We start from the raw sequence: 14,362 nt of genomic DNA, 5'->3' as shown, positions 1-14,362 counted from the left end.
TAAATTTTTTTTTTTTTTTTTTTTTTTTTACATAAATGGTCACATGACTAAGCAATGCACTAGTCAAAATTAAGAAAAATAATAAAATGGAAAAGAGAGAGAAAAGCATGACTAAAGTGAAATGGGCTTTTTGTCATAATGTGGTTGTGGCGTGCAATGGGCTTTAATGGGCTCAAGGAAACTGCTCTTGGAAACATCACTTTCTCCTTCCTATCTCATCATCACATCCCCTCGTCCTTCACGTGGACCTAATTTCCCATTTATTATTTGTCGTGAAATAAGTATTTAATAATTGTCTCAAACTTATAATAAAACAAAATATTCGACTAATTTAAGGTCGTATTTTTACTATATTATTTATTATTCAAATAAAAAATATTCGATCCTATTCTAAATATGCCATTCCATTTGAGACAAATTCATGAGATTCGGTTCAGATTCATTTCATACTCATTTCTATGTTTAATTTTTATTTCTTTTTCTTTTTTATTATTTTTTAAAAACAAGTCTGTTGGGAGTTTGTTTACCCATCTTTTTCAGGAAATTAATTTTAAAGTTTGTTTATTTATTTTTAGATTAATACTTTTAAAATTAAAAAAAAAAAATCATAAACTTTGTATATATATATATATCAACAAAGCTTTATTAAATTTAAAAAATAAAATAAAATAAAATAACCCATATTGTCTATGTATAATGACATTTTAATTTTTAATTTTTTATGTTAATAGTATTAATGGTAATAATATATTTTTTTATTTTTTAGAATTTAAAGATATTAGAGGATTTCTCTAATAATAATAATAAAATAATGTTAAAGACAAGGTATATTCTTTTTTTAAATACTTTTTAGGTTAATGATAGTACAAGATTAAAAGCGCTTTTTATAATTTGTTTTTTTTTTTTGTTTTTGGATTAAACAAAAACGTGTGGATCACGTGCTCACTTTTAATATTAGTGCGGGGGACCAGTCGGCATTGCCCTTAAAAATTCACTACAAAAAGTTAATGCCTTCCCATTGGTTGCCAAAACTTTTAACAAAAACTTATAATAAATAATATATAATTAAAAAGTAGATAATTAGAATAATTAATTAGATGTCATTTTCTTTCGTCCAATCACATAATTTCCTCGTCATTTAATCTTTCAGAAGATATAAAATTAGCCAATATTAAATCCATAATTCGTAATTATTGCACAATTTATTATTTTATTAATGGAGAATATAACTATAACTATAAGTTGAAAAAAAAAATTATAAAACTGAAAAGAAATTGCCATATGCATTGTGATTGCCCATTGCCAATATTCGCTCTCAATTTCTCACGGGGCAAACAATTGGCAACACGTGCCATTGACCAATAGATTCCAATAAATAGAATCGGCTCCAGGTGATAATTTCCACATAAATCGGAAAATTTTGTGTATAATTACAAATAACTCCCTCATGGGGGATGGCCCTTAACCATATATTATACTTTTGATACCCTCCAATGATTGTAGCTTTGAATGCAAAACGTTAATAATTGAAGAAACGTGCTTCATTATTACACCCGTAATATATGACCAAATTCAAGGGCATTAATGTAACGCAACAAACAATCATTTATCTATTTTATTTATTTTTTTATTAAAAAGAGGCCACTTTTCCAGTTTCTTCCTTATCTATATAACTGTTTAAACCCTCAATTTCCTCCTCAAAAAACCTCTCTGAATCTTCCCACTAGCAATGGCGGCTGAAGAAATCCTCTCTCTTTTCGATCTATTCTGGTTTCAGAGCGCGGTTTTCACAGGGAACCCGCTTTTACCGACTCGCTTCGAGTCGCCGGAAAACCGCTTACAGAGTCCCGTAATGCAAGTGGTAAAGGTGAGATCCCAAAGCGAGTATCCACTGAGCTCGAACTTCGCACCTCCGGAGACCGCTTATTACTCCACCAATCAAAAGCTTCAGCCCATTCTCTCCGGTAAGGTGACGGAATTTTCCGGGTGCGGAGGGGGGAAACCGGCGAAGAAGAAACCGGAAGGGAGTGAAAAGGAGAGAAGAAGAAAAAGGGGGAGAGGGTTGAGCAAGAGTTTATCGGACCTTGAATTTGAAGAATTAAAAGGTTTTATGGATTTGGGATTTGTGTTCAGTGAGGAAGATAAGAAGAATTCGAGTTTAGCTTCGATAATTCCAGGGTTGCAGAGATTGGGGGAAAGAACAGAGGAACATGAAGAAGAAGAAGGGATTGAAAGTGGGGTTTCAAGGCCGTATTTATCTGAAGCTTGGAAGGCGGTTGAGGAAGAAGAAGAGAAGAGGAGTCTGATGAAATGGAGAGTTCCGGATTTGGGTGCGACGGAAATGGACATGAAAGATCATCTCAAGTTCTGGGCTCATACAGTTGCTTCCACTGTCAGATAACACCAACTTTTTTTTTTTTTTTTTCTTCTTCTTTATTTTCGAGTGTAATTTTGTGTGTGTGTTTTTTATTTATTTATTTTAAATTTGGAAAGTCATATAGCCTTTTATATACTCGAAAATTGTACTAAAACTAAAATCCAAAAAAAAAAAAAAAATCTAGTAATGTAGACGAGATATTAGACCATTATAATCTAAAAGTGTACGGTGGATTGTGAAATCCCTCGTCGGTTGAAGAGAGAAACTGAACATTCTTTATAAGAGTGTGTCAGCATGCTAGCGTGAGGAAAATTGTCCCAGTCGTACTTTTTCAATCATGCAGCATTGTGATCATGACATTTGCACGTCTGACTTGCTTCTACACTAGATCAAGTCATTTGGCTCGACCTTGGCTCTACTCGAAATCAAGGTCTCTCAATCCAACTGTGGTCTTTACATTAATTAGCATTACGGTTTAAAAAATAAATAAAACTCTTCAATTGGCCACTATAAAATTAGTATATTTTTTATTAAAAAAATAAAAAATAAAAAGAGGCAATTTTTCTCCCATTTTTGAAGCGAAGTGGAAATACAATACGAGCGGCAATTTGTTTATAATAGTGGAATTTAAAGGGTCTACTTAAATAAAAAAAAAAAACATGACCAAACACTTCCACTAAAAGTAAAAAATAAAATAATAATAATAATTCCCATTTCCATTATTTTACTTTTCCTATCATGCCTTCTCTTTTTTTCTCTTTCTAATCATAACCCATTTCCATTCAACAATAATTCAGTTGACTTTCAAATAAAATATTATCCCAGGCCGCAGAACAAGCAGGACATCAACATATGAAATATACATATTGTCAACGCAAAGAAGAAAATAAATATATCCCAACCCGTTCCATTAATCGGTTTATCGACGAACGTTCTTATAATAATTACATGAGACAAGATTTAAACTCGTGACTCTTAAGGTCAAGCCTTACGAGCTACGAAGCTGCTCGATCGATCACGGTTGATTTTTGTTTTCAGTTTCATAGCTACAAGGAAGGATTGAGGAAATGGGATTTTTTTGTTTAAGGAAATGATTTGATTAATTATGTACGACTATAATAAGGCTATAAATTTATATGTACCAAGTCAATTGTCGTTGCTGGAGATCGACTCGGGAAGTTTGAAGGTCGGAGGCATGTCAACGCCCCGTCGAGAGTACTCTCTCCATCGTCGAGCAGCAGCTGCAGCTCGCTTTGCCCGTTCGTTCTTTTCCTCCTCTGCAGTAATTTAAAGCTAGTTATTGATTTAAACAGGGGAATTGTATGTCGATTAACATATCGATATTGATATTTCAATAAACCAAACGTTCATCCAATGTCGAGCATTTCAGTTTATTGAAATATCGATATCGACATGTTATAAGTTATTTAACACGTTGATTTGACATGTTAATATATAATGAAGATTACTTATCAAACGTTACCTGAATTTCTTTGATCTTTAGGGTTCCCCCAAAGATTGCTCCAATATGAATCATCGCTATCGGAACTCTTCTTCTTTGTCATCCTCACTTTTGCTTGTTCCTGCAAAAGAACAAGGTCTATAAAGCTCCAGATATTACAAACAGAAATTAAGAGCCAAAGAATCATGTGCTCGTCGTCGGCTTAAAACCCACCAAGACTTTTGATTGCCGCTTTTCCCATCGGGAACTTGCCTGCAACATTAGTAGCCACTATTAATAGCAATAAAGGAAGAAATTTGAACTTCCGACCTCAAAAGAAAGCGTACGTGTCAATTGCCGTGGAGGCAAGGAAGTTCAAGTCTTGTATAGTAACCGCTCAAGTTTCATCTATATCTACCATTGTAATAGCTCAAGTCCACCGCTAGCAAATATTGTCCTCTTTAGACTTACCCTTCGGGGCTTTACCTCAAGGTTTTAAAACGCATGTCTGCTAGTGGAAGGTTTCCACACCCTTATAAAGGGTGTTTTGTTCTCCTCCCCAACCAACATGGGACATCACAATCTATCCCCCTTCGGGGCCCAACGTCCTCGCTGACACTCATTCCTTTCTCTAATCGATATGGGACCCACGCCAAATCCACCCCCTTTAAGGCCCAGCGTCCTTATTGGCACACCGCCTCGTGTCTACTCCCTTCGGGTAACAGCGAGAAGGCTGGCACATCGTCCGGTGTTTGGCTCTAATACCATTTGTTACGGCCGAGGTCCACCGCTAGCAGATATTATCCTTTTTAAGCTTATCCTTAAAACGCGTCTGCTAGGTAAAGATTTCCACACCCTTATAGAGGGTGTTTTGTTCTCCTCCCCAACTAACGTGGGACATCACATAGAGGGTATAGCCCTACTTCGACCAGTGCTCTACACCGTTTGGTGACTAGCTCTAATACTATTTGTAACAGCTCAAGTTCACCGCTAGCCGATATTGTTTTATAGGTGTGGAAACTCCCCTAATAGACACATTTTAAAACCTTTAAAGGAAGCACAACTAGCTGTGAGCTTGGGCGAGTTTGGGCTGTTTGGTTGTAACGAGGGAGGTTTAAAGTAAAGAACAGGGATTTAAAATGTTCATACCAGTCTAAAAACATCTACAGCTGATGATCCCATTCCAGAGAGCATAAACGCAACCTGGCCATAAAACATTACAATTAGAAATCTTGATTTCTATGAAGAAGAAACGAGTATTACTCCTTCCTCTAGAAACTGCATATTACTTGACGGAGAATCAAACTTAAAAGTTGAAAATGAGAGGAAGGAATTGATGATTTATTCAAACTTTCAATTCAAAAACAGTCCAATTCTAGGAAAAACAAAGATATAAATATTGCTCTTCATTACATACATTCACTCTTTCGACCCGGCGCATTTCATCTTCGAGCAGAGATAACTGCGCAGCCGAAGTCCAATGGATGCAATCGACTGGACTGGCAAGGGAGGAGAAAACAATATTCAATGGTACCATCAGGTAGATTTATAAGCATGAATAAGAAAAATCGGTACTCGAATTAGGTTAACGAATGCCCGATAAAAGAACTCGTGCTAAGAACGACGAACATCGAGGAAATAAATTGGTCAAAGCATGTGATCTCGAGCATAGTTTTCAACAATCACTTTCTAAGCCAAATTATAACATGAATGCTTGTAATCATCATAAATCTAATAAAAAGTTCTAACAATTCCCAAGCTATGAACAGCAAGATTTGGTGAATGAAAACATTTAGTTCAGATTCAATCATCATTAAGTGAACTTACCAACTTTCAATTGCTTCTTGAACTCGTTGTCGATTCCCACATTGGCTGTACACACGAGCTCGTCCAAAATCTTCTTCAATCCCAAAGACGTCCGGGGCCACATTGGCACAACTTTTGCAGCCTGGAAGTAAGTTAAGCAAAAACAAATGGCAACGGATAAATCATTGCATCTTCAAGACACATAACCGTTAGTTTTGAATAAATTTTGAAAAAAAGTGGAATGAAAGCACTTTTCACTAATGGGAAGAAGCTCTAATTAAGTGCTTTTGAAGTATAAACCCTTATGAATTAAGAGCAACGACCAAAAGTCTCAAACCAATGAAGATAGTATTCCTTACTTACTAACCCAAGATCTTTCTTTTCATTAGCCAATGTGAGACTCCTCTTCCAACAATCCTCCCCTCGAACTAAATATACCATAAAGCCTCCCTTTAGGCTTATGGAGCCCTCGAATAGCCTCTCCCTTAATCGAGGCTAGACTCCTCCTCTGGAGCCCTCAAACAAAGTACATACTTTGTTCGACGCTCGAGTCACTTTTGACTTGTTTGAGGCTCACAACTTCTTTGTTCGACACTTGAAGATTCTATTGACCTAGCTAAATTAAGGACATGACTCCGATACCATGTTGGAATCATGAACCTCCACAATAATATGATGTTGTCCACTTCGAGCATTCTATTGACATGACTTTGTTACCATGTCAGGAATCACGGACCTACACAATGACATGATATTGTCCACTTCGAGCATAAACTCTCGGGGTTTTACTTTTGGTTTCTCCAAAATGCCTCATACCAATGGAGATAGTATTCCTTGACTACCTATAAACACATGATCTTTCCCTTAATATCCCACGTGGACTCCTCTCCCATCAATCCTCAACTCATCAAGCATACAAAACTCTCGCATACCTATACAGCTGAATTCATCAACAAACGCAAGATCCTTTGTGCTTGAATCATCGAAAAAAGGGTTGATTGCAGTCAAAGCATATCCATGAATTTCATCATAAACCATCCGCTGAACTGGATCACTAAGAACCTGCAATGAAGCATTTTATATAAGACAAATGTCGGGAAACAATAATCATCTGAATTCTTCATAGCTCGATTCGAGAAGCCCTACCTCATAGACTTCATTGATGAACATGCAGAAATTGGTGGTGTCTGGATCATCGCCACTCAAGTCTGGATGGCACTCTTTCATGCAATTATAATACGCCTTCTTAATCTGTTCCGGGCTCGCATCTGGTAGCTATAAACGACAAATAGAACCATAATTTAAGACTTCAACACCTGAACGCAATCCAGATCGAAATCGAACGGCTTACCAGTCCCAAAACAGCATAATAATCATCGGCAACGGCCTCTGTTGATGCCGAATCCCTTGCTGTGACCTTCAAACTGCCACAATTCCGTCTCCCAGCGCCGCGGGCAATCGCGCCGCAAGAACCGCTAGGCTTAGCAAAGGAGCGCCATGGGCTTAGAAGATTCGGAGGTTGGAGTTTGATGGCGTCTGTGCAAACAGGAGAGAGCAGCTGAGCCATTGGAGGGTAAGGTACTTGAAAATGGAGCGAAAAATTGAAGAGGAATCAGGGGAAGAGAAGGGGGGTAAAAATGGAAAGAAAATGGATTTTTTGTGGGGCGTTGAGGAGATATTTGGAAATTCTGAGGAGGAAGAAATTTTGACGTGGAAGGGTTGGTGATGACGTGGCGAATTTTCAGCCACTCGAGTCCAATGAGTGTGGACCAAAAAATAGATAAATCTAGTGGGAGAAGAGGCGGGAGTGTACATTACGCAGAAGCAAAGCACGTGTCGGCTTGTGGATTATTGTTGTCTCACGTGCTGGGGTGCCGTCTGGAATTGTCGAGCACAACGCTAGAGACTACTCTTTTGTCCCAAAATCCGATTTTCAGATTATTAGCAAATATGATAATTATTTTATGGGTTAACTTAAGTTTATTTTAAATTCTTATGTTTTTAGGCAATAAATTTATGAAATTTAGAAAATAAGCTAATGTAACTTTCAACTTTATTTTGTATAATCAATTTAAATAATTTGTCAATTATTTATAAACATTAGCCAGATTTATTATTTAGATTCGAATTAGAATTGTATTATATTTGTAATTTTTGCTTATTTTATACCAGTCAAAGTACTACATGTGCCACCTAAATACATGAATTTATAGAAAAATATAGATTAAATTTGTTTGTTTGCCAAGAATTAATAACATAAATAAAAATTGAATGAATTATATTATACCATTAACTTTGGTGTGAAAGACAAATTACTAACTAAGAGAATGAGAGCCCAGTCCACGAGGACGAAAAGAACAAAGAGATAAAGTAATATAGCTTGTTTGGAAAGCACATAGAGAAAACACTCGAGGGATATAGAAAATTGCATCAAGTAGGATAATATTAAACTTTATAAATTCTGGCAATTTTAACCCTCCAATAAATTGAACACTTTTTAAAACTTATTTATGATATGAAATCAATGAAAAAGTTATTTATTTGTTAATTTGTTAGTATTATTGAATAAAATTTTATTTTATTGAAATTAGTAATTCCATGAAAACAAATATTACCCTATTTTCCACTCAAATCAAACGAAACCGAACTCTAAATTAAATTTCATTTATTTAACGACAAACCTAATAAATATGATAATAATTCTTAAAGGGATAAAAATAAATAAATTACGACACAAAAGAAGAGGCTGCGTTCTAAAACAAAAATTAGAATAGTTCCTGAATCTAATAGAGGCTGTGTTCAATCACATTAACGTACAAACTTAATTTTATGAAAATCTTTAGATTAAAAAATATAAAGAAATTAGAAATACAAGATTTAAATCCAATAGGAAAACAAAGCTAATTAATGTAGTTTAAAATCCAATACTTATAAACGGAACAAATCAAGAACTCACCTTTTTGTGACAAAATAAAAACCAGGTAGATTGATAGCTTAATTCTCAGGTCACAAAGGATATAACTAATAAAGCATATGACTAACAGAGTTCCCCAAATTTATCCTAAAAATCTCCATTAAATCCCAAAAACATTCAAAGAAACCAAAACAAAGAGCTTCAGTCAGGCTTACAAAACCACAAAATTTTGTAACTCTTAGACTATTTGCTGCGACTTGTTAAGAATCACACCCTCATATTTCACCTGGAACCACTTCATGGCATCCTCCTTCGTGACTCTGTGCTGGATCCCGACACGAGACTTGCACCTCCTGCGACGTCCAACACGGTATCCCGGTCGCTCCAAGACAACAAAGAAATCCATACCATAGATACCAGTGGATGGATCGTACCTGAAACGTCATTGTAGCATACATAAAAACGAGATTCGTAACAACAAAACTTCATACATAGTGTTGCCAGACTCATCAATGCAAGATCGCGTACACCCCTACTACTCCCCATCCTCCAAAAACTTTCAACCCAAAGGCCACGAGAGATCTATTTACACGTTTTCTTCAAAGATTGGGCTGAATTCATTCAGAACACGGCAAGGACTACTGTCCCTACTCCTAATTCCAAAAACCCAGAAAATTTCTAACCATGACCTATAGAGATATCGATAACATCGTTCACAATGGGTCGGGAGTATCCCCGAGCCAGAACCCTGTAGGGATTTGCAATCCCAGTCTCTTATTCAACTACAGAGAAACCGAGCAGGAAAACTACTATCGCAATTGACATACACCTCATTTCAATTAATGTTTCATTTCAAGTTCACCACATTCATACACTACGCATAACAGAATCGACTCGACCAGCCGAGGATCAAGCAGTAAGTTTGATTGAAATTTTGGATCATGATATATAAGAGATATTAAGATAAATAATGGCTTACTTGATCCCAAGATCAATGTGCTCCTGAATACCAAAGCCAAAGCAACCAGTGTCACTGAAGTTCCTGCGAAGCAACTCGTACTCCTTAACCTTCAACCCACTTTCCAAAAGCTGCATCGCCTTGTCGCCTCTAACGGTGACATAGCAAGCAATCTTCTCATTACGTCTGATTCCAAACGATCGTACAGTGTATCTCGCTATTGACCACAAGAACAAGAAAATCAAAAATAAAAAACACGAGAAATAACACGTCCTATCAGATCCAATATCAAGCTATGACTTTCGAAAGATAACATCAGTTTCAGTTCTACGAAAGGATTCTAGAGATTCGATACTAAATTTCTCGGTGTTTATAGATTTTCTTATTTTCATACGGACCATTCCAGAATCAAAGTCAAGAGACTTCAAGATGAGAGAAAAATATGTACCTTTAGAGAACACGGGGCTCTGGCCGCTGAGTTGCTCAAGCACCTGAGCAAAAGGAATCGTTAATGGCGGAAACAGAAATGAGAAGCGACCGAAAGGAAGAAAGAAAATGCACGGAACAAAGTAATACCTTAGCAGCTCTGGTGAGCCGATCTCCACTCTCACCGACTGAGATATTGAGGACGAGTTTCTGCACCTTAATATCCCTCATGGGGTTCGACAACTTCTTCTCCGAAGCCTACGCCATATGAACAAACGAAAAGGATTAAGGAGCAGGAAGAAAATTTTGGCTATAGAAGCTTTCAGTATCTAGAGCGAAAATAAACACCATTGGAGTCTTCAGGCGGGCTGCTGCGGCTGGGTTGTTGCTGATGTTGGTGCTGCTACTCAATCCAAGGGAGGGGGCGAAGAAACCCTAATATGGGATGAAGTAGCCGAACTTAGGGTTTCAAATTGGCCGAGTTTATGGGCTTTAGATGTGGGCCTTTAAATTGTCGGGTTATGGGCCTAAAATTGAAAACTGTTGCAGTGGCCCAACACCTCCAACTTAATTTCAAACATTTTCTTTTCCGTTTTTCGTTCGAGAACTTATTCTCCACCAGGGGTGCCGACAAAATCGAAATAACCGAGAAACTGAAATGAAACTTAGTTAAAATAAATAAATAAATAAATAAAATAAAATATATTGCTTTATTTTCAAGACCAACTCAAATTTTGAAAAAATAAAATAATAGTTTTAGACTTAATTTTATTATTGAATTTGATTTAAATTTAAATATTTTTTAAACTACAAAAATCTTATAAAAAACTTTATGGTTGTGGATTTATTTTCTAAATTTTTAAAAGTGTCTAACAAATAAATAAATAAATAAATAATTTTGTATATAATATGTCAATGATTTTTTTTTTAATTAATTGATGGATCATATATAACATTTAACTTTAATTTAATTTTGTGTTTAGTGAAACTCAAAATAAAAATAATAATAATAATAAAAAGCTTATTTGTTTAATTCCTAGTTAGAGTGGCTAAATATCTTTTAAGTTGAAGTAATTTAAAAATAAAAAAGAAATAGTAAAAAAATGAATATGATCGAGGAGACAAGTATAAGCAGAGAGAGAGAAGTGGCCAACTTATTGTTTTTGTATAGGTGAAATTCGTATTCTTCTAATAATCTGAAGTGAAATTTTAGGCGAGTAAGTTTTTTGATGTAGGATTGTAATTATCTTCTAATCTCAACAACAGTTTCTTGTCTTTAAATTGATTAAGCTTATTCTGTTCTATATAGATTAAGGGAAGGAAAGCCCGTACTAGTCGAGAAAGTGGCTATTTATAATTCTTTAATAGCTAATGCAATCCGGAACTGCTCATGGAATTTAGTAAATCTCATTTTAATTACGTCTAACCTCATGAAATGTAATCATAAATTTGCATATATCTCTGGATTATTATTCATGTTCTCATTAAGTATGTCTCTTTGAGTATGGACTCGCCTCAACACGTGTCAAAGCCTTTTTTTTTTTTTTTTTTTTTTGTTATATATTTTCTCCGACATATACCGTTTACCTTAATAGAGGGAAAGATTGACAAGAATGATAGAAGGAATTGCCTCCAATAAAATTCCTCATTTATTTTATTTTTAAAAATTTTAAAGGTAATCAAATAAATATAGGTATAAAAATATCTTTTTTTATGAACTTAATTTCTATTTTAAAAAAATGTAAATAAAATTGTTGAAGTTTACACCGTTGGATACGTTTGTCTTTGAAACTTTATTATAAAAATTATTTTGATTGAATATAAAACATAAGTACCATAGAATTTCAAAGAAAAGTAACAATAAAACTTTTTTTTTTTTTTTTTTAAATCAAAATTAATAAAATCGATATTTCATTTTTTCTTTTATTATATACAACATATTTTTTGCATTAATTATTATGGATTATCATGAACTTAAATATGGACTCTTAAGTTTATAACTATGGTCTAATAACGCCACGAAAAACACCTCTCACAAGCTTAATAAATCCAACTTTCGAATTAATGAAACAATGGCACATAGTTTGTGACAGTGACAATTATGTTAAAGCCTAATACTTTTTCGAGTAGGAAGAAACTAAAATCAAAGGCTCAAACCCTAATCCTAATTATTTGGGAGTGAGATATTATGATTAAATTATGGGAGTTAATTGTGTTTAGTAGAATATTAAAAAAAAAAAAAAACAATATTCATTTCTTCATTAATGAGATAATGCGTTTAGAATAATCTTTACAGCGTTTATGCCAAAAACCTTCTTTTTCCTAATAGTCTATGAGTTCATCCTTTCCTCTTGTGAATGTTTGATTAATCCACCACACCTAAATGGTGTGAAAGTTATCTTATTTATAATCAAATGAATTACAAGGATATAGAAATAGTAATAAATGGAAATAACAATAAATGTAAAGATACCTATGATAATAAAGCAAATATTAGATATTTGCCCTATAATAAAATATCAAATATAATATATATGGTAAACTATAATTTATTACTAAATATCCTTAACACCTCTCCTACTTACTTTATTATATCAACTCTTCTGCAGTTCGAAATGGAAATGGAAATGGAAATGGGAAGTTTATAGCATGCAGCAGAATATTCTAAATGACATCTTAGGATTGACCCACCAATGATGGTGACTTATGCTTTGTTCATACACCATACGCTCCGTCCACACATGGCCGCCGACCAAGCTGACATGCTACACGGTCAAACAGCGTTTTGAGACAGCAGTTTGAGAACCCCTCCGGCCATGATCATCGGGCATTCACCGGAATCCTAACCAAAACGGTCAAATATTGTTTGAAAACATTACATAAACATACTGAAACTGATCGGCGCTGGATTTAGAATATTGTGCAGGCTGTTTATGTAAGAACTTTCCATTTTCATATACTCTATGAGTCACTTCTGATTCTCTCCTACTTCATGAACTTGTTTATGGCAAATCAGCTCTCCTCACTTATTCATTTACACTGACGTTGTCAACTGCTAAATAAGACAACATGAAACTGATGTTAATTAATAACAATTAATTCACTAACAAAGAGAGATTAAAGTAAACGTTATTGTGTAATTGTGTTAAGCTCCCAAAGATCGAAAATGACAGCTCCCCTTATAAAATGTTGGTTCCATCAGGCTGTAAAAGACACGCAAATTTAAGCAGCTCTTTCCTGTTCTTTTGAGTTCATACAACTCTTGTTTGTTTTCTTCTTCTCCTACTTTGAAGATGACATTTTTACAGCTTGCTGCATGTTTGTTTTTCTTCTTCGTCAACGTTTTGGCACTCGTTGATCCCATCCGTTTTAATGCGGTTGTATCATTAGACGGATCGGGGGACTTCAAAAGCATTAGTGAAGCAATAGCAGCCGCTCCAGACAACTCCAATGCACGATTTTACATTCATGTAACCCCTGGCATTTACCGTGGACATCTTGAGATTCCACCGGCCAAGAAATTCATTGCTTTGATTGGCGATAATGCACTCACAACCATTATCGTCGACAATAGAAGCCACGGCACTGGATTCAAGACTTCTGAATCTGCAACCGTAGGTAATTATTCGTATCCTATACTCTAATATAAGAAGTGATTGAGTTCAATAACTCATATAAAATTATTGAAGCTTATGTCACAAATAATTTTTCCTTCTAAATTAGGCGGTAATTTCTTTGTTCTTATTTGATGCAGTGGTCAACGGTGACAATTTTATGGCCCAACATTTAAGCTTTGAGAATTCTGCAGAACCTCAAAACGGCCAAGCAGTTGCTGTCCTTGACTACGCAAAACACACGGTTTATTACGATTGCAGATTTCTAAGTTTTCAAGATACCCTATATTCAAAAGGAGAACGCCAATTCTTTAGGGAGTGCGACATCTACGGAACGGTAGACTTCATTTTTGGAAATGGACTTGCTGTGTTTCAAGACTGTAATATATATGCTCGGTTACCGATGGATGAAATCACAGTCACCGCACAATCCAAAGAACAATCGATATCCCAAAGCGGCTTCTCCTTTCAGAACTGTACCGTCACAGTTTCGCCAGAGATAGCAGCCAATAAGACTAAAGTTAAAATCTATCTTGGTCGGCCATGGAGACCATATTCAACTGTTGTGTTCATGGAGTCATTTTTGGATGACAACGTGCAACTACAAGGATGGATATTGTGGGAAGGGGTACCAATAAACAACCTCTTTTATGCTGAGTTCAATAATCGAGGTCCTGGTGCTGACACAACACACCGAGTTAATTGGCCAACTTTTTATGTAATCGATAAACAATTAGCGAAAAACTTTACCGTAGAAAACTTTATCAACGGGTCAGATTGGTTGCCCGAAACACGTGTACCCTTTAGAACTGGACTTAATGCTTAA

General features: G+C 35.3%; 4 protein-coding genes across 5 annotated transcripts; 2 read left to right on the top strand and 2 right to left on the bottom strand.

The window, feature by feature from the left end:
- Positions 1–1,646: 1,646 nt before the first annotated feature.
- Positions 1,647–2,512, top strand: LOC111468311. Its single transcript, XM_023113485.1, has one exon. It carries the CDS (start codon positions 1,730–1,732, stop codon positions 2,399–2,401), a length of 672 nt encoding a protein of 223 aa, XP_022969253.1. The 5' UTR covers positions 1,647–1,729; the 3' UTR covers positions 2,402–2,512.
- Positions 2,513–3,193: 681 nt separating this feature from the next.
- On the bottom strand, positions 3,194–7,266 carry LOC111468246 (chaperone protein dnaJ C76, chloroplastic). 2 transcript variants are annotated; one of them, XM_023113401.1, is made up of 10 exons: positions 6,976–7,191; positions 6,771–6,899; positions 6,557–6,686; positions 5,646–5,766; positions 5,236–5,317; positions 4,968–5,021; positions 4,053–4,091; positions 3,861–3,960; positions 3,520–3,654; positions 3,194–3,423 (listed from the first exon to the last, which is right to left on the bottom strand). In XM_023113401.1, the coding sequence occupies exons 1-9, from the start codon at positions 7,189–7,191 to the stop codon at positions 3,524–3,526; spliced, it is 1,002 nt and encodes a 333-aa protein (XP_022969169.1). In that variant the 3' UTR covers positions 3,194–3,423; positions 3,520–3,523. The 2 variants fall into 2 exon arrangements, with proteins under 2 accessions (XP_022969169.1, XP_022969167.1); XM_023113399.1 differs by lacking the exon at positions 3,194–3,423 and having other exon boundaries at positions 3,466–3,654; positions 6,976–7,266.
- A 1,315-nt stretch (positions 7,267–8,581) lies between these two features.
- On the bottom strand, positions 8,582–10,380 carry LOC111468322 (60S ribosomal protein L11). The gene is made up of 5 exons (XM_023113499.1): positions 10,271–10,380; positions 10,073–10,180; positions 9,945–9,987; positions 9,518–9,713; positions 8,582–8,972 (listed from the first exon to the last, which is right to left on the bottom strand). Exons 1-5 carry the CDS (start codon positions 10,271–10,273, stop codon positions 8,777–8,779), a joined length of 546 nt encoding a protein of 181 aa, XP_022969267.1. The 5' UTR covers positions 10,274–10,380; the 3' UTR covers positions 8,582–8,776.
- A 2,835-nt stretch (positions 10,381–13,215) lies between these two features.
- LOC111468060 (probable pectinesterase/pectinesterase inhibitor 7) lies at positions 13,216–14,362 on the top strand. Its single transcript, XM_023113110.1, has 3 exons — positions 13,216–13,540; positions 13,677–14,237; positions 14,313–14,362. The coding sequence occupies exons 1-3, from the start codon at positions 13,216–13,218 to the stop codon at positions 14,360–14,362; spliced, it is 936 nt and encodes a 311-aa protein (XP_022968878.1).

Source organism: Cucurbita maxima, unplaced genomic scaffold, assembly GCF_002738345.1.
Source record: "Cucurbita maxima cultivar Rimu unplaced genomic scaffold, Cmax_1.0 Cma_Scf00036, whole genome shotgun sequence".
In the NCBI taxonomy this organism is placed as follows: Eukaryota; Viridiplantae; Streptophyta; class Magnoliopsida; order Cucurbitales; family Cucurbitaceae; genus Cucurbita; species Cucurbita maxima.
The sequence above is the reverse complement of the archived record's forward strand: the minus strand, read 5'-3'. Positions and strand labels throughout refer to the sequence as shown.

Excerpts from the sequence above, each read along its gene's own strand:
- LOC111468060 (XM_023113110.1), top strand. The coding sequence starts at position 13,216 with ATGACATTTTTACAGCTTGCTGCATGTTTGTTTTTCTTCTTCGTCAAC. Across the intron at positions 13,541-13,676 it reads TTCTGAATCTGCAACCGTAG|TGGTCAACGGTGACAATTTT; the intron begins GTAATTATTCGT and ends TATTTGATGCAG. Across the intron at positions 14,238-14,312 it reads TGACACAACACACCGAGTTA|ATTGGTTGCCCGAAACACGT; the intron begins ATTGGCCAACTT and ends TCAACGGGTCAG.
- LOC111468246 (XM_023113399.1), bottom strand. The coding sequence starts at position 7,191 with ATGGCTCAGCTGCTCTCTCCTGTTTGCACAGACGCCATCAAACTCCAA. Across the intron at positions 3,961-4,052 it reads AGCGGCAATCAAAAGTCTTG|GAACAAGCAAAAGTGAGGAT; the intron begins GTGGGTTTTAAG and ends GTTCTTTTGCAG. Across the intron at positions 3,655-3,860 it reads TAAAGATCAAAGAAATTCAG|AGGAGGAAAAGAACGAACGG; the intron begins GTAACGTTTGAT and ends AAATTACTGCAG.
- LOC111468322 (XM_023113499.1), bottom strand. Across the intron at positions 9,988-10,072 it reads GGCTCACCAGAGCTGCTAAG|GTGCTTGAGCAACTCAGCGG; the intron begins GTATTACTTTGT and ends CCTTTTGCTCAG. Across the intron at positions 9,714-9,944 it reads GAGCCCCGTGTTCTCTAAAG|CGAGATACACTGTACGATCG; the intron begins GTACATATTTTT and ends TGTGGTCAATAG.
- LOC111468311 (XM_023113485.1), top strand. The coding sequence starts at position 1,730 with ATGGCGGCTGAAGAAATCCTCTCTCTTTTCGATCTATTCTGGTTTCAG.